At 41.3% G+C, this 24,120-nt stretch overlaps 1 protein-coding gene across 1 annotated transcript in view; it reads right to left on the reverse strand.

Annotated features, from left to right (window-relative positions):
- Positions 1-7,122, reverse strand: part of LOC311247106 (calcium and integrin-binding family member 2-like) — a gene marked incomplete at both ends in the record, with an annotated part of 61,643 nt that extends 54,521 nt beyond the window's left edge. The window contains 2 exons of the mRNA XM_084337418.1: positions 6,435-6,469; positions 7,072-7,122. Of these exons, the coding sequence (XP_084193544.1) occupies positions 6,435-6,469; positions 7,072-7,122 (86 nt within the window). The remainder of the gene's footprint in view (positions 1-6,434; positions 6,470-7,071) is intronic.
- Positions 7,123-24,120: the final 16,998 nt, after the last annotated feature.

Raw genomic sequence — 24,120 nt, forward strand, 5'->3', positions numbered from 1 at the left:
ATTTATTTATTTTACATTTTATTTGGGATTTCATGGTGTTTTTGTTTTGTTCTTGATTTATTGTGATGTTTCTTCTTGACTTGTTTAAAGAAGATGTGTCCGACCCATGGGGACATTAACATGTGTTGTCGGGCCTTACAAATACATTTGATCTGATTTGAATACTACAAGCTCCATACTGCATATGAATACTACAAGCTCGGAGCTCCATACTGCATAAGAATACAAGCTCCATACTGCATACGAATACTACAAGCTGAATACTACCGTACACGCTCCATGCTGCATAAGAATACTACAAGCTCCATACTGCATAAGAATACTACAAGCTCCATACTGCATAAGAATACAAGCTCCATACTGCATACGAATACTACAAGCTGAATACTACCGTACACGCTCCATGCTGCATAAGAATACTACCATACAAACTCCATACTGCACAAGTGTACGGCCTTCGCTCAGCGCATCATCAGGGTCTAGTGGTCCTTGTAAAATTCTAAGAATTCAGGGTCAATTGAAGAGACCAGTCACAGCTGTAGAAGTGGCAAATTACGAGGTGCGACGTTATGGTTTATAAATGGAGACGTCAGTGGTTAATATCTTGAATGTGCACCTCTGTCAGGTGGCAATTCCAGAGTTGAAGGACATGCGCAGGTGGAGAGGGGAGGGGGGGGGGGGTACATTATGGTGAAGCGTCTTGCTCCATTCATGGCAGGAATGAAATGTAGGCTAATAAATGTTCATAGTAAGTAGGTGTACATAGCTGATGTTAACCCATGGGGGACAGCAGCAGTTGCAGGCTTTACCCGCTTGCGTGTGGCTGTAGCCGCACGTCTGTGAGTAGGGGTGGGGGAAAAGATTTATACTTAGTAGTATCACGATACTTTGCGTGGCGATACTGTATCGATACAGGGACGCCAAGTATCGATATTTAATTATTCATAAAAAATATATATAAAAACATTATTATTGTTATTATTTTTTTTGTATAAGGAAGTTGCATTGTTCATTTCAATACCTGTAATAGTACAGTAGTCCACACACACATGTGCATTCAGTTAAGTTGGTATGACTGTAATAGAAACAGTTCAGTTTGTCAGGTACATGCAACACAGATTACAGTGTTTACATCCGTCTGCTTGAGAAAATACCATGTTCTGCAATACAAATGATTGAAGTGAGATGAACAGATTGAACTTTATTTTATTAGATAAAACATGTTGACAAAGTTTTACTTTACTATATATATATATCGCAATATCAATATCGCAATACTCAGCATATCGCAATATATTTAGTATCGCAATACTATCGTATCGTGACTCAAGTATCGTATCGTGAGGCCTCTGGTGATTCCCACCCCTATCTGTGAGTGCCGTTATTAATATATACTGTAGTGATTATAATGGTACATAATTCACCCACGGAACCCGCCCGAACATTCTGGAACATTTGTGATGATGTCATAGCCGAACATTCTAGAACATCGAACATTCTGGAACATTTGTCGTGATGTCATAGCTGAACGTTCTAGAACATTTGTGTACGTATATATATATTCGGCAATTCTCTCAGAGGCGACTGCCGGAAATTCTAAAGAAGAAGAAGAAGAAGAGGCGTCAGTCGACTGCAAGCAACGTAGCAGTAGCATATTGTATTTCTGTGCTTAATAAATGCTATTCGCTCTGCCTCGAACTACCGTCTCCAACTCTCATCTCTCTGCACTACACTGGTGACCCCGACGTGATGAGAGTCGGAGACGGTGGTTCCAGAATGTTCGATGTTCTAGAATGTTCGGCTATGACATCATCACAAATGTTCCAGAATGTTCGGGCGGAACTTTCCGTGGGTGAATTATGTACCATTACAATCACTACACAAGCCCCCCCAGAATTCACCCATGGTCAAAATCTCTACGGCGGGGAAAGACAACGACCCGGCCGCGGCGTGTGCGGGAAACCGGGGGCGAGGACGGAGGGGCGGTGCATAAGAATACTACAAGCTACATACTGCATAATAATACTACAAGCTACATAAGAATACTACAAGCTCCATACTGCATAATAATACTACAAGCTACATACTGCATAAGAATACTACAAGCTACATACTGCATAAGAATACTACAAGCTACATACTGCATAAGAATACTACAAGCTACATACTGCATAATAATACTACAAGCTACATAAGAATACTACAAGATCCATACTGCATAATAATACTACAAGCTACATGCTGCATAAGAATACTACAAACTACATACTGCATAATAATACTACAAGCTACATAAGAATACTACAAGCTACATACTGCATAAGAATACTACAAGCTACATTCTGCATAAGAATACTACAAACTACATACTGCATAAGAATACTACAAGCTACATGCTGCATAAGACTACAAGCTCCATACTACATAAGTGTACAGACTTCGCTCCGAGCATCAGGGTCTAGTGGTCCTTACAATTATTATTATTATTATTATTATTATTATTATTATTATTATTATTATTATTATTATTATTATTATTATTATTATTATTATTATTATTATTATTATTATTATTATTATTATTATTATTATTATTATTATTATTATTATTATTATTATTATTATTATTATTATTATTATTATTATTATTATTATTATTATTATTATTTTTTCTTTTTTTTTTTTTTTTTTTTTTTTTTTAACATGCTCCTCCAGCACAATTACAGTAAGGAGGCTCTATACACTCAATGCACTTGCACTCGCAAGGACCATGGCTTGGTAGTGGGCGGCATCTCAAAGAAGAATTTGTGCAAAACACCATGATGATGGATATGGGCCAAAGTAAGTATAATTTCCAGTGATAGAAGCCTGAAAGTGATGGACCTGGCGTGGGATTAGCACTGTGTTTGGCACCCTGTCTGTCTGTGGAAGTAAACAAGCATGGCGGCATGGGAGGCTTCCAGTACAGTACAGTACAGTGTGGCGCTTGGCAGGCGGCTTGTGTGATACTAAATCCATATGAGGGTAAATCTTGAAAGCAGATGCTGGAATAAAACAATCTGAGCACATGGATCACTTTATGGCAAGCCCTCTACAAGGTTTTTTACATCAATTATTTCAAGGGAATCTTATTTGTCAAGTGTCGGTCGATCTGCATGTGCTCAGTCTAGTTCAAATGGCTGCAATTTGTGGCTAAATATTGTGCCCAGGGGATGATGGATGAGACCCCTGCCACTGGTGTGATGTCACTCACAACCTCCATAGATATGTCCACGCACACAGGTCTTCTTTTTTATCTTGACCTCATCCACTCCACCTCCCTTTCTAAGATACCTACTATTTGAACCCAAACGCTGCCCTCTTTTCTTGATCGTCCAATCACAACTGTGAGGGAAGCAACAATTGTGATTGGAGGATCAAGATAAAGAGGACAGCGTTTGCGATCAGGTCAATTGCAGCAAATGCTTGGTGTAACGATTGGTTAGTAGGAGGTACTACATAGCCTATTCACCAAAGCAATCAAAAACTGCAAATGTTAATGATTAGGATAATCATTCGGTGACCAGTTAATGAACTGCCCCAGGTCAGTCAAACCCTGAAATTAAAGGACAAGGATTATGAAAGGATTATGTTTCTTGCTCAGTTTCAGCAGCTTGCCTAGTTAATGAGTCAGGTGTCCCCCTGCTCCACCCCCCACCCCCTCTAAGGGGAGCTGCTAGGGCTGGAATTTTAAACTCTATTTTGCACTGACAACATGTCATCAGCCATTGCACTTTATTGTCTTGCCTCGTTGTCTCACAGTTTGGTCCTGTGTTGCACTCATTTAAATTTTATCTGTGAAAAAAGTCTATGCACTGTACTGTAAGTGCCGTATCACGTTCCTATGTGTTTTTTTGTAAACATAATGACGATTAAAAGTTATCTGAATCTGAATGTCTTCTCCCAGCTGCAGTTTAGGAGGAGAGATGAAGGAGAACTCATTGATGTCATGCTGCCGTACTGTCTTTTACTAGTATGCACTACGAAGGAATCTACCTTGCCTATATGACTACCTACTATGCTAATATGTCTATACTACTAAGCACTCAAAACTGCAGCACTCAGGTTAGACACTGACGAACAACGTTACTTACCCTTAGCTGCCAGAGTTGTACCCTTTGACTTGTTGTACACAATTTCTAAGCTAAAAAAATAAATAAAGCTAAATTACTAAATGTAAATGTTGTGCAATTCAGATGCTGGCCGTATAGGCGGTGAGAATATGTTGCAGGTATTTGTCTTAGGCTACGACTAATGAATTGGTAAACACTTTGCAGCTATTGTCCTAAACGTTGGACTCCAACAATGTGGGACACGTTTTTCAACCAAAGTGTCTCCTCCTTTTCCTCTCCTCTCCGCCTAGGGGCTGGAAAAAGCCAGACACTTAACACTCCCATTTCACCCCCATCTCCTCTCTCGTTATGACTTTGTACCAAGACCACAAACAAGACAAGCCATCACTGAAATGGCTCCTTATAAAAGTATCCGTCAGGTTCACAAATAAAAGGAAGGATGGGCTGTCTGTACGGCCGGCTGGAGGGAGCCTCACTAATGACTTTGTTGTTACAGACCTTCCCCTGAGTCATACGACAGCCTGCTGCTTTACTGACTCATTTGTGGCACATCCGCTATTGTGCCCATCCATCTTAGGGACAGTGTGTGTGTGTGTCTGTGGGTGGGTGTAAGTGTGTGTGGGTGTGTGTGTGTGTACGTGCGTACATGTCATAGCACCAGCGCCCGGTGCCACCTCTGAAAATTCATTACACTGAGGTCTCCTTGTAGGGATGCAGCCAAGTTTAGGGAGCGACCGCGGCTAAGGGCTAACATGGATGATCTGGGGTAAAACTACCCTCTGGGAAATTTAAGACACTATAGATACGTTAGACACTGTGTGGTTTTACAAGCTGGCTGGTCTTAGGAGCTACTGTATACAAACCTAGGTAAAATCGTTAACTGAAATCCATTCAATTACGTTGAATGTTTCATCGGAATGCCTGGACGCAAGATGGGTGGGCATTGTAGGGCCTCTCGGGGGAAAGCTCAATTGATACTGTTGCGTCAGGCGAGGTCAATCAATCAAAGGGAGGCAAACGAATGGATTTCGTATGGTAATTCCACCAAGGACTGACGATACGCGTGGAGGAGGGGTCTCTATTGTTATTTAGTGTGATCATCCTGATGAATGACATTATAAATTAATAGTCATAAACCAAACTCCACCACGGCTACAGCAGAGCCACCGGGCTGAATGACGAAGAGTGTCGAACAGGGGATACAACAATTATCTGTGCCAAGTGCAATGGCCATCAAGAATTCATTATAGAGCAATAAGTGTTAATAACTACATAAATCTCACGTAGTCATATCAATACCGGCCGAGATAGCGTTGCCGTTTGAAAGGAGTATTTGAAATGTTCCAACATATCTACATTTCGGGGAACAAATGGCCAATGGAGAGGGGGGGGGGGAGGGGGGGACTAAAAAAAGGACTACAGGATTTTAATTGTAACTGGGGAGATTTCAGACCATAAGTCTTTCTTGAAGTGCACTGGCAACACTTCAGGAAGGTAATTGCTTTAGAACACTGAGGCCAGCGAAAAGGAGCGGAAGGCAGTTTCACCAGGTTTGGACGAGCTCCAGCAGGATGGGGAGTGGGAGGGAAACTGCTGGAGCACAGAAAGGCTAAGGACCGTAGCTCCGATCAGAGAGCCGTGAGGGATGGGAGGTAGGTTAACCGTGTAGATGTACAGAGAAGCTGCACAGAGAGGCACCGTAGCTCCGATCAGAGAGCCGTGAGGGATGGGAGGTAGATTAACCGTGTAGATGTACATGGATCTAACGATATATGGCAGAGAGAGGACTAAGCCCCCTTTACTGTCCTGGTTGAACAATCTCCCTGAGAGCTCTCTTGCAAACATCTATTTATATATATATACCTATATTTTCTTAGAAACATTTAAAACGATGGAAGAAGATAATTAGGCCTCTGGTTTACGTTTGTTAATTCACCTGTGCAGTCATTTGAAGGGTATAGTTTCTAGTGGCATTATTAATCTAACACACTATATAGCTAGTAATGTCACTGATACATGAGGGACATTGTGAGGCAATGTAGATGGGTCGTTTTGTCAACAACTATGATGTTTCTCCCCCCCCCCCCCCCCCCCCTCATAATAATGATATTAATTAAAGGCCACTATGTTACCCACTTTGATTTTGGCCCAGTTACAAACTAGTTCCATTCCTGCAGCAAACACTATTGCCAACATCCATTGCCTCAAAACGTGCCCCCCTGTAAGAACCCTCAAATAAGAATAGCTCATATGTATCTAAACGATCAGTAATCTGTGTAGTAGACCCGTACTAGGTGGTGGATTATAATGCAAATAACTTACCGAAGGATTTCTTTCCGTGTAAAGAAAGTGCAGTCCTGAAAAGACAAGTGCAATACGATTATTTCAGATTGACAGCAAGACCCTGGGGCTACAGGAGGATTGGAAGGCCAGCTTAGTCACAGGACATTACATTGGTTACCCAATACATAGGAATACACATGGGAGGATCTGATTTCGTTCCATCAATCCGCCCTGAATAGGTGCATCATCATACAGGGGATGCAGAAATAGGACCATTTCCATATGGCGGGAGAGAGAGCTGGGCTGTTTTAACACAAAGGATACTTGTTGACAGATAGCTAATCTATTCTATACCAAGGTTTACTATGAATAATCCTCCATAGAGGTGCCATATAAAAATGATGATCCTGTTCAGCTAAGGAACTATCTTGCCCACCCTGTGAGGAAATAAGAAACAGGTATAGCCTATATTCTAAAATAATCAACAATCCAACTGCAATAAGATATGCAGCTGATATGAAACATTAAACCATCCTTGTCCACAGGGTCAGTATTCACCATTCATAATAGGCCTACTGCTACTAGCCTATGTTCGTTTTATTCACGTGAAATGTATATTCCTATTAGGAATAAACAACAGGAAATAGCCTGCATGGACATCTTTGCATAATCTCACCTGGTATGCTTCGAATTGTTCATCAGTAAATGTCGTTTGCTTATTACCCATCCTAGTCGAGTAATTGTCCCATTACAACGATGCATTACAATGGAAGTTCGTGGCGCCTCTTCCCGTCCATGCATTCAAGACGACATCTTTCTATATCTCGCCGAAAATACCCAATGTTGAACTTGAATCACAGAGTCTACGATAAGTTGGTTTTCTTGAATTGCTGCCGTTGATCTGGGAAACGATATACGTCGTTTTGCTGAGTAGCTGTTTGTTTTTAGCGCAAGAAAAGGGTCCTCTTTTACGCATCCTTGGGGGCGCGCTGGGTACCAGTCGTCACTCCTCGTCGACTGATGTTGGAATCACCACTGGATGTCTGAGGATGCTGCGAACGAGACAGTGCAGATGCAGATTACATGTAGCCACCAGGTGGCGGCATTTAGGCACAAATGGGATCTAGTCTGAGTCGAGCATTACAAAGTTGGGTGCTCCCAGAAATCTTTACATTTATAAAACAAGAATACAATTATCATAAAAATACATATAATAGACGATATACTATATTAATATAGATACAAATATAGATACACACACTCACTTTTAAACATTTACTTAGACACTTTAAACACGTTTAACACTATACATAGTTGTATCTATTTATTACTCAAATATTTGCACTACATCCCTACCTCATTTTAGCATTTAAGAAAAATTATAAAGCTGCATTCTGTACTTCATTGTTTGCATGTTGTACTTAATTTTCTAATTTAGGTTGTACTTTAGTTTGTATATTGTATATTTTGTATAGTGTTTTGGCCTTATTCTTTTAAATTTTTACTATATGAAGCACAATCTCAGGGGGCTCATACAGAACCAAGAGTTTCACTGTAATGTACATGTACCTTATGTGTGACAAATAAACAAAACTTGAAACTTGAAAAATGTCTCCATATGCCGACTCAGACTCAGCTTCTTCCCCCAGGCCATCAGAACACTGAACACTATGGGGCGGTTAGGTGGTCGAGCGGAGATTGCGTTCGTCACCAGCCCCGGAGCTGTGAGCTTGGTTCGCCTGTTCGAATCCAGCTCACAGCTCCGGGGTTGTCACCAGCTTGGCTGGCCGTCTGCACTGATACAATTGGCTGTATCAGAGGGTGGGAGAAGCTGGCGGGGTGGGTCCGGGTCGTTGTAAACAGCGACTCCTACAGTTCGGTCGGGGCGCCTGCTAAGCGCGGATTGGACGTGAGGGGGATAGTGTGGTCCTCCCACACGCTACGCCCTCTCAATGAGAATCCGCGCTGCCAGGTGAAAAGAAGCGGTGATTGGCTGGACGTGTGTCGGAGGAAGCACGTGGTAGCCTCCACTCTCCCAAATGATCTGACTGTGGGGGGTAAAGCGCAGCGACCAGGAAGGGACTGGGAATTGGCATACGACTAACATTGGGATGGGAGAAAATCGGAGGAAAATGGAGGGGGAAAAAGACCAAAAAGAAAAAGAAAAAAAAAACACTGAACACTATAATCTATCCACACACAAGCACACATGGACACACACACACCACACATGCACTCGCTCACACCCCCCACACACAAATACACTACAAAAAGGTCACTTTAATATAATATATTTGTATATTATTGTATATATTACCCATTGCCTTTATTCTTAAGCTTAGCATTGTATTTTATTCATATTACTTTTTTATCATGTCTACTCAATTCTATTTTATTATCTATTCTATTTTATTATTTGTATTTTTGCATGGCCACCTACATTTCACTGCATGTCTCGTGTATGTATGTGACAAATAAAACTCTTGAATCTTGAAAAGTTATTTAATCGAAAAAGTTTCCACGTTGTATTCGTTCTAAAATGTCATTTAATTTACTTTATTTATACAGGAAAGGGTAAAAAAGACATTTCACATGTACATTTAAACTGGCCTGACTCAGTTACAAACTGGTTTTCAGCAGGTTCCTGTTCTACAGCACATGAAACAATAATTTATATACAAAACAAATAGGCAGTTGCACTACATACAATCCTATAATCCTGACAAAGACATTGCATTATAGACATTGTGGACAGCAAGGACAAACATGCAGTCATAGCAGTCAATACAATCGACAGCATCAACAAAAAGGGATCAGTGATTACAGGTGTTTTCTAGCATCAGATGTTGTTTTTGGCCTGTTTAAAATGTGAGATGGAGGTTATTGCTCTGATGTGGAATGGGATCTCGTTCCAAATTTTGGTGTATGTGTGGAAAAATGATCTTAGTCCATAATTATTTTTGTAAGCCGGTACTGGAATGAGTGCATGTGAGATTGATCTGGTGATGCGTTCTTGTCTTGTATTGTCTTGGGAGTAAAGCTGTGAGTGTTGAGGAACAGTTATTCCTGAGCATAAAATAGAACTTAGTGGCTAGACTTTTTGTGTAGTTCTGAAAAGTTGTAGCAGAGGAGTGTGAGTGTGCAGTACAGTGGTGAGTCCGCAGAGTGGAAAATGACCATGAATTTTATAAGCTCTATTGTAAAGTCTTGCTATGGGTTCTTGTTACGATTCTGGTTCCTCCAACCCCGGCCGGCGCTGGTTTCTTCTTTGTTGATAAAAAAGATGGGGATCAGCGTCCGTGCATTGATTATAGGGGATTGAATGACGTTTCCATCAAGAACCGATATCCTTTACCTCTCATGGACACAGCCTTTGAGTGCTTACAGGGGGCGCAGGTCTTTTCTAAACTTGACTTACGTAATGCATACAATCTGGTCAGGATTAGAGAAGGAGACGAGTGGAAGACTGCATTTAATACGCCTAATGGTCACTATGAGTATTTGGTCATGCCCTTTGGTTTGGCTAATGCTCCGGCAGTCTTCCAAACCCTGGTTAACGACGTGCTGCGAGACTTGATTGGGGTGTCGGTGTTTGTTTACCTAGATGATATCCAAATTTTTTCTCGCGATATGGTGCAACACCAACTGCATGTTCGGTAGGTGCTAGACCGTCTCCTCAAGCATCAACTATTCGTTAAGGCCGAGAAGTGTGTTTTTCACACTGATACCGTTTCCTTCCTGGGCTTTGTGTTGACGAAGGGTGATCTACGCATGGATTCGGCCAAGGTGAGTGCAGTCTTGGACTGGCCACGGCCTTCGTCGCTCAAGGGGTTACAACGGTTTTTGGGCTTTGCAAATGTTTACAGGCGCTTTATTCGCAACTTTAGCGCCTTAGCCAATCCGTTAACAGCTCTCACTAAGGCCTCTCTCCCTGGCTTTGACCGATCTCAAACGTCGGTTTACATCCGCTCCTGTATTGATCCGCCATGATGCGGAGGTTCCGTTCATTGTGGAGGTGGATGCCTCTGACATCGCGGTGGGGGGGTGCTCTCTCAGAGGTGCTTAAAGGATGGGAAAGTGCACCCGTGTGCTTTTTTTTCTCTCCGTCTGTCACCAGCCGAGCGCAACTACGATGTGGGTAATCGGGAGTTGTTGGCTATCAAATTGGCACTGGAGGAATGGAGACATTGGTTGGAGGGGGCGGCACATCCTTTCATTGTTTGGACCGATCATAAGAACTTGGCTTACATCCAAGGGGCTAAACGCCTTAACGCTCGCCAGGCCAGGTGGGCGTTATTCTTCATACGATTTCGATTTACCATCTCCTATAGGCCCGGGTCCAAGAATATCAAACCCGACGCGTTATCGCGCCAGTTTGATCTTCCTGGTCGGGAGGAGCAGCCCCATCCCATTATTCCACCGGCCTTGATTTTGGCACCCGTGTCTTGGGGTATAGATAAGGTGGTAAGGTCGGCGCTGACGCGGGAGCCCGATCCTGGCGGGGGCCCTCCGGGGCGGTCGTATGTGCCCAAGGCGGCACACTCACGTTTGCTGCAGTGGGCACATGCCTCATCCCTCACCAGCCACCCTGGGGCCACCAGGACCCTGGAATTTATCCGTAGGAGGTTCTGGTGACCGACAATGGAGAGGGATACGCGTTCCTTTGTGGCGGCCTGCCCGATGTGCGCGTGCAGTAAGACCTCTCGCCGTGCACCAGCAGGTCTCCTCCGGCCGCTTCCTATTCCTAAACGGCCCTGGTCGCACATATCCCTGGACTTTATTTCTGGCCTCCCCCTTTCGGACGGGTTCACCGCCATTTTGGTGGTGGTGGACCGGTTCTCTAAGGTGGCTCACTTTGTTCCTCTCCCCAAGCTTCCATCGGCCCGAGAGACTGCTGATCTGGTGATACAGCATGTCTTTCGGGTCCACGGGCTTCCGGTGGATATCGTGTCGGACCGGGGTCCTCAGTTCGCTTCCAGGTTCTGGAAGGCGTTTGCCGCCGGTCTTGGCGCCTCTGTCAGCCTTTCGTCTGGGTTTCATCCGCAGTCAAATTGGAACTCACCTACCTCCATCCTGACAGGTTCTGTAATTTCCTTTGTTGTGAGGGACCAGATTGGGAGACAGTAAGATATTGTTGAAAGAAAAATAGCATAGATATGTATTTGAAACAGTAAGGGTGAGAAATGGTCTGATCTTGCTGTAAACAAATAGTTTCTGATTTGGTTTGTATAAAGTGAGGTGAGTGTCAAGAGTTACTCCAAGGTATTTGTAGGTTTCTGTTATGGTTAATGTGTGATTTGCAAAGTGTATGGGGCCATGTTTTTTCTAGGGGAAAGGAAATACATACATTCAGTTTTCTTGAACAGTTAGATGATTAGATTGCAGCCAGTCGTGGAGAAGGTGACTTCAGAAGATAGTTTTGCGTTTATAACATCAGGGTTTGGATCAGAAAAAAAGATAACAGTGTCGTCGGCATATAATAAACAGTTTGAATGATTATGTTAACAGAACTCAACTTAGGGCGACAATAATGTGGTCAAGAGGCATGGTTTCTATCTTGTGCCTGAACTGGCGTGGCTTCTTTTATTCACATGTAAGCAGCAGTAGTACAACTCTTCTCTCTCTGAGAGACGTTGAGGAGAGAACGAAAGGGGTGGATACCTTTCCTTTTATAGTTGCCATAAGGCCTAGGGCACTGAAAAAAAAAGTTTGTTGGATTTACTTGATTTTAATGTGTACATTGGTTCCACATGATCAGAATATGTCCAACTGACATACTTTTCCTCGTTCTCCTTACTTACTTATTGCTTGTGAACCCAACATATTGCATTCACATTAAGATTACTTAAAATAAACATGTTGATTCAACATATTTGTTGTTACAGTAAACACAATTTAATTGTGTAATGTTAACATACTTTAATAATGTTCAACACTAACTCCAACTTGATTTCTTAATGTAAATCTAACTTGATTTGTTCAAAACACAACTTGATTTCTTAATGTAAATCTAACTTGATTTGTTCAAAACACAACTTGATTTCTTAATGTAAATCTAACTTGATTTGTTCAAAACACAACTTGATCTAACTTGATTTGTTCAAAACACAACTTGATTTCTTAATGTAAATCTAACTTGATTTGTTCAAGTGCATAAAATCTTACATGTTTTGGCATTGACAAAAAAGGCAAAGAGTCAGAGTTATGTACCAAAAATGTTAAACATTTTATTGAACAGGTAAACAACAGCAGTGGATAGTATAGTCAATATATAATAATAGATAGTCAATGTTTCTAAAACTGTTCGGGACCTTAAATGGGTGGCAGTTGTATGTTTTGTTTTAATTCTCTTTTAATTTAGTTGTTTAAGAACTCCTGGTACGTTAGTGTGATAGAAATGTGTGTGTATATTGCGTGTTTGTGTCTTGGTGTGATTAAAATGTGTGCATATGTTGCATGTATGTGTCTTGGTGTTATACAAATGTGTGTGTATGTTGTGTGTATGTGTCTTGGTGTGTTTGAAGCTCCGCAATGTAGTTTTGGGAACAAAAACATGACCTGTAATATAATGTTTCAGTGGTTCTCTATAAAGTGCATATGCTCACTGTAGATTTAAAAGGCAAATACAAAATACTGTGAACTGTTACCACAAACAAATGAAAATAAGGGGAAAAAACTACTGTTGATACACATCTGGTGTAAGATTAAGTAATGGATGAAGAGAAATACAAAATACAACAAGTAAACCCTGCATCGACAGCATATAAATACTGCTGGGAATGTAACAGAAACTATCAAGTAGGTCCAAGCTTTTGCATCACTACAGATTAAGGCATTCTTTAACAGCATCATAACACATTAAAACACATTTGGCTGGTTAGTGTTTGTCCTTGTATTTAAAGATATATCCATTAATTATGAATTGATAGCACTAGTACATTTCCATAATGTTTTGACTTGTTAGTGCAGTAGATATCTTTATTATAATTATAGATCAGAGCTTTAATAATGTAACTAATGGCCTTGATTTGTCACTCTGTGCTCAGTGATGCACAGTGATCAGACTATATATGCATCACTGTGCCTCACTGCATCACTGAGCACAGAGTGACGGTTACCATCTTCCTGGACGTTTACTTTTAAAACAACATTGTCAATATTACACTTACAATACACTTAATGTAGATCTCTATTTTTTACTGTATTTATATTAGCATGTACATACATTACATAGGAAATGTGAATCCTGGACCGTATTTTATTTTATTCTTTATTCTTAGGCAATTTTTTGTTCTTATTTGTGATTTGTTTTGTCTACCTAAATGTTTACTGTGAACAATTTGTAGTGCCAAATTTCCCTCTGGATGATTAAAGTATTTCTATTCTATTCTATTCTATTTATGTTACAGGGTTAGGTGCTGGGAATGTAACAGAAACTATCAAGTAGGTCCAAGCTTTTGTATCACTACAGATTAAGGCATTCTTTAACAGCATAAACGGGATTTAAAAGGCAAATACAAAATACTGTGAACTGTTACCACAAACAAATGAAAATAAGGAAAAAAAACTACTGTTGATACACATCTGGTGTAAGATTAAGTAATGGATGAAGAGAAATACAAAATACAACAAGTAACTTGAACTTACTTGAACAACAAGTAAACCCTGCATCGACAGCATAGGTAAATACTTCACCTACAAACATAATACTGTTCTGACAGCACATCAGTATTGGTGTAATGAAGAGATTTGCTGAAAAATAGAAAAACTTTAAGTGCGTATGTTTATAAAAAGCAATGAAATTAATTATGTAATAACAACAGACGGGGAGGTGGTGCAGGTTTGATCGAGACATTTTGATAGCAGGTGATCTTAAAAGAAAACTCCAACATTTTGGGAAATTAGCTTATTTAACATCTTCCCTGGAGTTAGACAAGAAGATATATACCTTTTTCGTCTCTCTGCATGCATTGGGCTTAGGGAAGGCCTGGACCGTTAGCCTAGCTTAGCTTCATCACTGGAAGTGGGGCAGACATCTAGCCTAGTTCACTACAGTCAGGAAATATACTCCAAATACAATCAAAATACAACTCCCAAACGTTCCTGTAAACATGTTGTGACCTGTATATTTACCACGTCTCCCAGTCACACAAGTCACACGAGTCTCCCAGTCACACAAGTCTCCAAGTCACACAAGTCACATGAGTCTCCAAGTCACACAAGTCACACAAGTCTCCAAGTCCACAAGTCTCCCAGTCACACAAGTCTCCTAGTCACACAAGTCTCCCAGTCACACAAGTCTCCAAGTCACACAAGTCTCCCAGTCACACAAGTCTCCCAGTCACACAAGTCTCCCAGTCACACAAGTCTCCAAGTCACACAAGTCACACGAGTCTCCCAGTCACACAAGTCACACGAGTCTTCAAGTCACACAAGTCACACAAGTCTCCAAGTCACACAAGTCTCCCAGTCACACGAGTCTCCAAGTCACACAAGTCACACAAGTCTCCAAGTCACACAAGTCTCCCAGTCACACAAGTCTCCTAGTCACACAAGTCTCCAAGTCACACAAGTCACACGAGTCTCCCAGTCACACAAGTCTCCAAGTCACACAAGTCACACGAGTCTCCAAGTCACACAAGTCACACAAGTCTCCAAGTCACACAAGTCTCCAAGTCACACAAGTCTCCCAGTCACACGAGTCTCCAAGTCACACAAGTCACACGAGTCTCCCAGTCACACAAGTCTCCAAGTCACACAAGTCACACGAGTCTCCAAGTCACACAAGTCACACAAGTCTCCAAGTCACACAAGTCTCCAAGTCACACGAGTCTCCCAGTCACACAGGTCTCCAAGTCACAAGTCACACAAGTCACACAAGTCTCCCAGTCACACGAGTCTCCAAGTCACACAAGTCACACGAGTCTCCAAGTCACACAAGTCACACAAGTCTCCAAGTCACACAAGTCTCCCAGTCACACAAGTGACTTGGAGACTTGTGTGACTGGGAGACTCGTGTGACTTGTGTGACTGGGAGACGTGGTAAATACACAGGTCACAACATGTTTACAGGAACATTTGGGAGTTGTATTTGGAGTATATTTCCTGACTGTAGTGAACTAGGCTATGTCTGCCCCACTTCCAGTGATGAAGCTAAGCTAGGCTAATGGTCCAGGCGTTCCCTAAGCCCAATGCATGCAGAGAGACGAAAAAGGTATGTATCTTCTTGTCCAACTCCAGGGAAGATGTTGGAGTTTTCCTTTAAGATGCCTCGGCGGCGCATAGAACAAGTGGGCCCAATGTCTATCACTGTCTGTCTGTCTCTGTTTGTTTCTCTCCGTCGGTCAACAAGTTTTTAGCTAATTAACATTTTCAACATGCTTTCACTGAAAGAACCTCTTTTTTAGAGCGAGTGCCTTGTTTGAAAGTTTACCTCCATCCAGTTCCATGAAAATCTTTTGGACTACCTCAAAGGTGTAGCGGAGCTGCGAAGGGTAGCTGAGGTTTAAGGCATACATCAGTCCGAACAACATTGCAACAGCTAATGCGCCATTATCCAGACCTTCCAATATCTTGGTGCCTTCGAGGATAATTCCTATGTTCTCTGGTTCGTCACTTGAAGCATGATCTTTAAGAACATAAATCCCCACAGTGGTGTCTTCGATGGCCTTGTTGATGACGTCTTCATCCATACCCTGTGGAAAACAGACAAAGGTTAAACAAGGGCTAACACCTTATATTGATTGAAAACCTTTATTTATCCCTGAGGGAAGATTCAGATGTCCATTACAGCATAACAGCAATTTAAAAACAGTAAAAACAGTTAATACATAACATACACTTATTAGTATGTGTTAAAAACAAGATGGACAAATACATAGGGATAAAAAGAGCGAAAATAGGGCTAAAATAGAGCTATAAGTGGTGAAAAGAAAAATAAACAAGTCCAATCATGATGTTAAATAATTAAATTAATTGGTTACAGTCCACAACCCAGCTCCTCCAGTCCACAGCAGTTAGCCCGTCCTGGCCCTGCCTGGTTGTGGAGCCTGATTGCCACCGGCACAAAGGACTGCCCGAAGCGCTTTGTGGTATGTCGGGGGGGGGGGGGGGATAAGTCTGTGGCTAAATATGTCTCAGCCCTGACAAACAGACATACAGTGGCATCAATATAAACATAAAAGTGAAGATACTTTCTGTTACAATTAGTCATGGGTCAGACCTTACTCTGCATGGACTACAAGGCCAAATGAGAAAAGAAATAAGCATTGATTCATGTAGGCCTACATACCACATATTCTCGCACAAGGCTTTCTGGATCTTCACCCATGTAGATACGCAGTCCCTTCAGGATACACTCTCGTCCAGCATCCACGTCATCACACTGAAAGGAAAATTTCTTGATTAGTGTCTTAATTCAGCCATTGTGCTTTATTTTAAAGTCAACTACTGGTTCAAACTGTTATATGACTACATATTTCTCTGAGAATATAACAGTAGGATTCCTACGATGGCACAAGCCTTGCTGTGAGTAGTGTTGCACGGTATACCAGTATTGAAAAAGTAACGCGGCACTAGAGGTTTGAAAGCGGTACTATACCTCATTTTAGAGGAAAGGTTCAAACTGAGACAAAAAGATGCAAATAGTGAAAGGAAAAAGATGAAAAATAAAGCACTCATGGCCTCCTGTACAATTTGATTGCCCTCTTTACCAATCATTTGTGGTAACTAAAAAATTTATTTCCATAGCCTTTCCTCAATAAAAAAAATCTTAATTCCCCCAAAACAGCCATAATTCAAAACTTTGTAGGTTTTTCATGACAGTGGGACCAGTTAGCACTTACGTCAGCCATTTGTGCCATTTGTCTTTTGAGCTTTTCCCCTAGCTGTCCTCCCCTCTTTTGGAACAGCTTTGAATTCAGCATTGATCTGAAGACAGGTAAAAAGCACAGGAATCAGAATAAAATGGTTAGAGGGTAGAAAGCCACTGTTATATATACAGCCGATCAAGAAGGGGGAGATATAGCACAACGAAATATAAAATCATATTAGCAGTTTGACAATGAACCCAACACTTCCCTTGTAACGTTATCAACAGCAAATCCAAGATGAGATAAGCCATACCTCACTGACTTCAAAGAGAGCTGGCCACCTTGCCATGAAAGGCTCCACCATTGGTGCATCACGGACGACTTCAAGTCTTCTATGTGCGAAAGTCTTCTCCATCTTCAGTTTCAAAACATCTCTGTTGTTCCTCTTCTTCACATCCAAGAGTAGATCTTTCTGCATGGCCTCCAGACTTTCCTCAGTTTCTGCTGATGGGTATGGTGGGCAGAAGTTAACCTCTGCTCTCTTGGCCTTTTTGACACCAAAGGCTGCACGCTTTCCTGTTGGTTTGTTTCTTAACGAGTTCACCGTCACCTCTGGGCAGCCCAGTTGTCTCAGCTCTCTGCGGTAGTTACCCAATTTATATTTTAAACTCATCTTCCATGTGCCATATCCAGTGCTGGACCCCTTCTCAGTTAAACATGGATGTGCCTTGATAAGACTCTGGGCTGTTTGTTCCATCTCCGTATCACTGACATAGACTTTATACAGAACAATTTCCTCCACTAAACCATCAAGGATGACTGACTTCAACTTGGGATCAGGGGTAAGTACAGTGCCATTTTGACTATAAGCTAAATTTGCCTGCTCAAGTTTTATTTCAGCATCATAGGGGAACTTAGGCACGTGGAAAACAGCAGGCCAAGAGGACCGTGAGCTCCTAAACTCAATTGATGGCAGTACATCTGTATCCACAGATTCAGGCACTTGAGAAGAAGTAGGCCAAGAGGACGTTGTAGACTCACTCGATGACAGTATATCTGTATCCATAGATCCATCCGACGAGAGCAGAGAAGTATTTCCAGAGAAAGGACCGAGAGCTTGGGGGTTTAGGACTGGATAGAGAACAATGGGCCTTGACATATCCACAACTTTAAGAGTACCTTTGTCTTCTAGTTCTGAAATGGAGGTAAGGTTAAGGAAATCATTTCCAAACAAGGAGTCCTTAAATTGAAGTCTGAAGCTGCCCTGAAGTCCACACTGTTTCATCACTTCAATAAGAAGGCCATCAACAGATGCAGGGAATCCATGGGAGAGAGTCAATCTCTGAGAGCTGCCATCAGTCAAGATGATCTTAAGGATCACAGGAGTCGCCATCTTCAAAGTATTTTACTCTGTAGAGACACAAAAAAAGTTATTAGACATCAGACATCCATACATTTCAGATTTCAAATTAAGTGGTAAAAGCCTACTTTTCAAGTATTGAGTACAGTAAGTTTGTGAATGGAAACCAGACCTCTCTCCACTAACGTGAGACTACCTTTTCCCCAATAACCCCCATTCCCCCCTGATAGCACACCTTTTATGACAGACAAACAGTGACAGACCATGACAGTAACAGACAGTGAGTGAGTGACAAACAGACAGAGATAGACCATGACAGAGAGTGAGTGACAGTGACAGAGAGTGAGTGACAGACAGACAGTGACGGTGACAGACAGTGACGGTGACAGACATACCTTTTATTTCAATATGCCTTTTCAATGTCACCATGCGGGCTGATCCAATCTTGTAGTCAACCAGTGGATAAGTATCCAGGAGTTCACAGAGTGCCACAAAAGTGAATGTTCTTGTGGGTGCTGGGCTGAGTTCGAAGGCTCTATAATGCTCTCTGTACCAACCACAAAGCTCTTGGACAATGTAGAATACACTCTCTTGTAAAATGCAGATTTGATCAATTTCACTAAATTCAGGCAATCCCCCTTCTGCTCTGTGGGCCACTATCATTCCCTTCCTATAGGTTATGCCATTGGTTGTCACACACTGTGCAAGTTGAACCTCAGTCATGTCAGGGAACTTTTGCCTGATGACTTGTGCTATTTCCTCTTTGAGTAAGTCTACTGGTAGAGTGGATACAGCTGAGACCTCTAGCTTAGGCTTGCTCAGACATGGAGAGCTCAGATGGTAAGCGATCATCATCTGATGCTTTGAGGCTAAAGAGAGGGGCACATTCTTGAAGCAGCTTGTGTGTCTGATAACCTGTTTAAAAAAGCTATGCTTAGCCTCAAATCGCATTGTCCACTGTCCGACAAGTGGACCAAACAGCCTAATCATCTGGGGGTAGTGCTCCAGATAATGGTGTTTTGGTAGCAGCCTGATGGCAGGGAACAACTCCTGGTATCTCTGCCTGTGCTCTAGGATTTTACTTTCTAAAAAAAACAGCGAGTCATCACTATGTACAGGGGCAACTACAAGCTCAGTGATGTCCTTCAGATCCATAAGAACAAGCCATGCAGGCTCATCTTCAGGTACAAGTGAACCAACCAAAAAAGGTAAGAACCGGAGCAAACTCCAATTTTCATGAGCGTTTCCTCCCACTGTTTTTCTGCTGGAGAAACTTTGTGACACTACATGAGGTTTGTTTGTCCTGTCGGCCCATTTGTAGGGAAACTTCAGAATGGCGCTGTTCAGATCAGCCAATGTGAAAAGCTTTCTGGATATAAGCACTCTTAAGCAATGAGCTAGCTCTGCAGGGATTATACCCTCCAAAAGGTCATGGGCAAGATCAGGTGGATAGCCAAAGATGACGTGAAAATGAGAGACATTATTTGTGAAGACGCATTCCCTTTTCACTCCACAACAAAATGTCCCTGTATCTTGGGCTTGTTTGACATGGGCCTGATGGAGCTCCTTGGTTCTCAGACTGAAAGCACCAGATGCAACAGAATGTTGCTGAATATCACTGCTCTTTCCTGTGCAAAATCTGCAGTAGTATTCCCCTGAAAAACTCTCCAAAAATCCAGTGACACTGTGTGCTCCTAGGTTGTCAGCCACTACACTGAATATTGTACCTTTAACTGACTCACCCAACAGTGGGACATAAACACCCAGCTCCTCCAAAGTTTTCAGATCTTGTAGAAGCAGTTCAAAGATTTTTGCATAACCATAGATTTTAACATCATCGGTTTTGCACAAAACTGACAAGTAGATCGATGTTAACGAGGAATGAGAACCCGGAGGCAAGTTAGCCAACACCCAATAAACAGCACAAAGCTTATGCTTCTTTCGCGAGGTGCCAAGGGGGTTACAGGTTTCAAAGTCATCCACATACAAATTTAGGATGATAGTTGGCTTTTCTCCAGCGAGGAAACTATTACCCTTAAATAGGGAACCATCTCTTGAGGACTTGTACTGATATGTGCCTTCCTGTCTTTGATGGCACTCAACAACGTTATCAATGATATCCCTTCGACCCAACAGTTGCTGCAGGGACTTCAATAATGGGACATATTCATCTGATTGAACAATCTTATCACACTTTTTACTGTAACCTTGCTATTTACATTTTTAATTTTATGCTCGCTTATGCCTGTATTTTTTACTGTTGTTGTATGTCCGTTCTATTTTATAATTTTTAGACTATTTTTAAACTTAATCATTTTAAACTATTTTATTAATTGTATTACTGAATAGAGAGCCTATTAGGATGCTAGATCCTAATGTGAAACACTGTGATTTACAATACCTTGCTATACTCGCTCATGCCTGTATTTATTTTACTGTTGTGAAGCACTTTGAACTGCAACCTCTGTATGAAAAGTGCTATACAAATAAAGTTATTATTATTATTATTATATTGGAAACTGCGCTTGTTTTTACGATCTAGAATGTATTCCACTGGCTCTACAACACTTAAGTTCTCCTTGTAGTACTGCTTACGCAGATGTGCTGTACTTAGGGGGCCACCTTTTTGTATGGACCTTTGCACAGGATTACCAGAATAAATTGCATTAACAGTTTCTCTAATTGTACATTCATCAACAGTGAGGTTTTTCTGGTGAAAGATGTCACTCACAATGTCACAAGATAATGGAACAGGTGCAGAAGAAATCAAATGATGGAGTTCCCCTAAAAACACATCAAGAGCAGTGCTTGGTACATGGACCAAATGCTCCAACTTCAGCAAAGCAGCTGCAAATCCTTGCTCTATGACCTCCTGCAAGTCCTCAGTATGAGAATGACTACTTGAAGGAATGGCAGTATCTGACTGATCTACACACTCCTGACTATTTGCCTCCAATTCATTCAGATATGCTATCGTAGTTACAATCACTCCAGGTTTAAAATCAACCAATGTGTGATGGCAGTGTTTTCTGTTTTTGTGTGACTTAAATGTGCCAGAAATGTTTGTTTTTAAAGTCACAGCCTAAAAACATACAATAAACCGTCTCACTTCTTTTGAGATGTGCATTTATATGACAAAAATAATCCTTCTCTGATGCTAAATCCCTGCAAGCACAAAGACTGCAACTGAATATTGCCTTCTCTTTCTGAGTGACCCCAGTGGAATGGGTTTTATTGTGGTGGACGATAAGGGCATTCCACGTCTTAAATGTACATGGGCAGTGCAGGTATACGTACATGGAAAGGGAGAACTACTTCCAAATCGTGGATGCCTTAACCTGTAGTGATGCAAAAGCTTGAACCTATTTGATACAGTTTCTGTGCACCCCTTACATCTCCACATTCCCAGCACCTAACCCTGTAACATAAATCAATACCATCATTAGTTACATTATTAAAGCTCTGATCACTAGGCCTAATTATAATAAAAAGGTCTACTGCACTAACAATTCAAAACATTATGGAAATGTACTAACTAGTGCTATCAATTCATAAATAATTAATATATCTTTAAATACAAGGACAAACACTAACCAGCTAAATGTGTTTTAATGTGTTATGATGCTGTTAAAGAATTAAATGCCTTAATAGTGATGCAAAAGCTTGGGACCTACTTGATAATTTCTGTTACATTCCCAGCACCTGTAACATAAATCAAGACCATCATTAGTTACATTATTAAAGCTCTGATCTCTAGGCCTAATTATAATAAAAAGGTCTACTGCACTAACCATTCAAAACATTATGGAAATGTACTAGTGCTATCAATTCATAATTAATGGATATAACTTTAATACAAGGTGACAATTTGACCGTAGACACCATGAACCTGAAACAAACAATAATTTCACTGATCACTGCAGTGTTGAGCTTATTTCTGTTCATCAATGGGACTTCATTTAGCTAGCTAGTAGTTAGACAATATAACACAGTGAGCTAGCTAGCTAGCTAAGTAACGTTAGGGCCCAGTCACACATTCACAAAATTATTACGGGAAAAAATGCACCTCCCATTCTATTTTTCGCACATGTGTGACCGGGCCCTAATTAACCATAGCTAACGTTGGCTAGCTAGCTACCCAGGTACATTAAGCATACGTTAGCTAGAGGCACTAACTAATGTTGGCTAGCTACCCAGCTACATTAAGCATGCGTTAGCTAGAGGCACTAACTAACGTTAGCTAGCTACCCAGCTACATTAAGCATACGTTAGCTAGAGGCACTAACTAACGTTAGCTAGCTACCCAGCTAGCTAGAGGCACTAACTAACGTTAGCTAGCTACCCAGCTACATTAAGCATACGTTAGCTAGAGGCACTGACTAACGTTAGCTAGCTACCCAGCTACATTAAGCATACGTTAGCTAGAGGCACTGACTAACGTTAGCTAGCTGCCCGGCTACATTAAACATGCGTTAGCTAGAGGCACTGACTAACGTTAGCTAGCTACCCAGCTACATTAAGCATGCGTTAGCTAGAGGCACTGACTAACGTTAGCTAGCTACCCAGCTACATTACGCATGCGTTAGCTAGAGGCACTGACTAACGTTAGCTAGCTACCCAGCTATAAGCATACCTTGGCACTAACTAACGTTAGCATAGCTTGTCTATATGTAAGTTTATTCACCGTGATTGGCACAGCGACAAGTGACATTTTGGCCATGGCCCATGGACTATTAGAGGAAATGTCTTTCTCAAAAGACGAATTTTCAGTTCTTCTCTCAGAGTCCATCACACTTTCTGGCGGTCGAATACTATTTCCGGTATACTATTTCCGGTTGGTGACTCAACTCAATTTAACTGAGTTGTCAGTTTTCAATCAACGCGAGAGAAACCAGTAAATTCAACATTCTCCATAAACAACGGAAGTTTACTTGATTAAAACATGATCACAAAAGGATTATAAATGAATTAGTTGAATGCACTAACTGTATTCGTGTAAATTCAAAGACCTGCTCTTTCCCGTTTTTTCAGTGTAGAATACCTGGGTGGCTCCGCCTAGAGCGCCCTCCAGTGGGAACAGATATATATGCAACTAGGCAATCACTGGTGGAGACAATTGTATATGCAGGTAAACAGTTACTAGTGTAAACAGTCATATGTACAGTTAGACAGTTACTAACAATCCTATACAGAGTCTCTGATCTCAACAGATTACATACCATTGGAAGGTCATTGATATATAAAATAAAGAGTAAGGGGCCAAAAATGCTACCCATATCATAGGTCTATATAGGGGGTGATTTCACATGGCCAATTTTTACCACTTGGGGAAATCATCATTATCACAGAGGAGGACAATTGAAAATAGCTAAATTTATTCAAGATAATCTGGTGATTCACTGTATCAAAGGCTTTACGGAAATCAATAAAATGGCTCCTGTGATATGGTGTGCGGTACGACTTTGTTCAGTAAATAATAATAATAATAATAATAATAATAATAATAATAATAATAATAATAATAATAATAATAATAATAATAATAATAATAATA

This window comes from Notolepis coatsorum (assembly GCF_963971535.1).
Source record: "Notolepis coatsorum genome assembly, chromosome: 20".
Taxonomy (NCBI): domain Eukaryota; kingdom Metazoa; phylum Chordata; class Actinopteri; order Aulopiformes; family Paralepididae; genus Notolepis; species Notolepis coatsorum.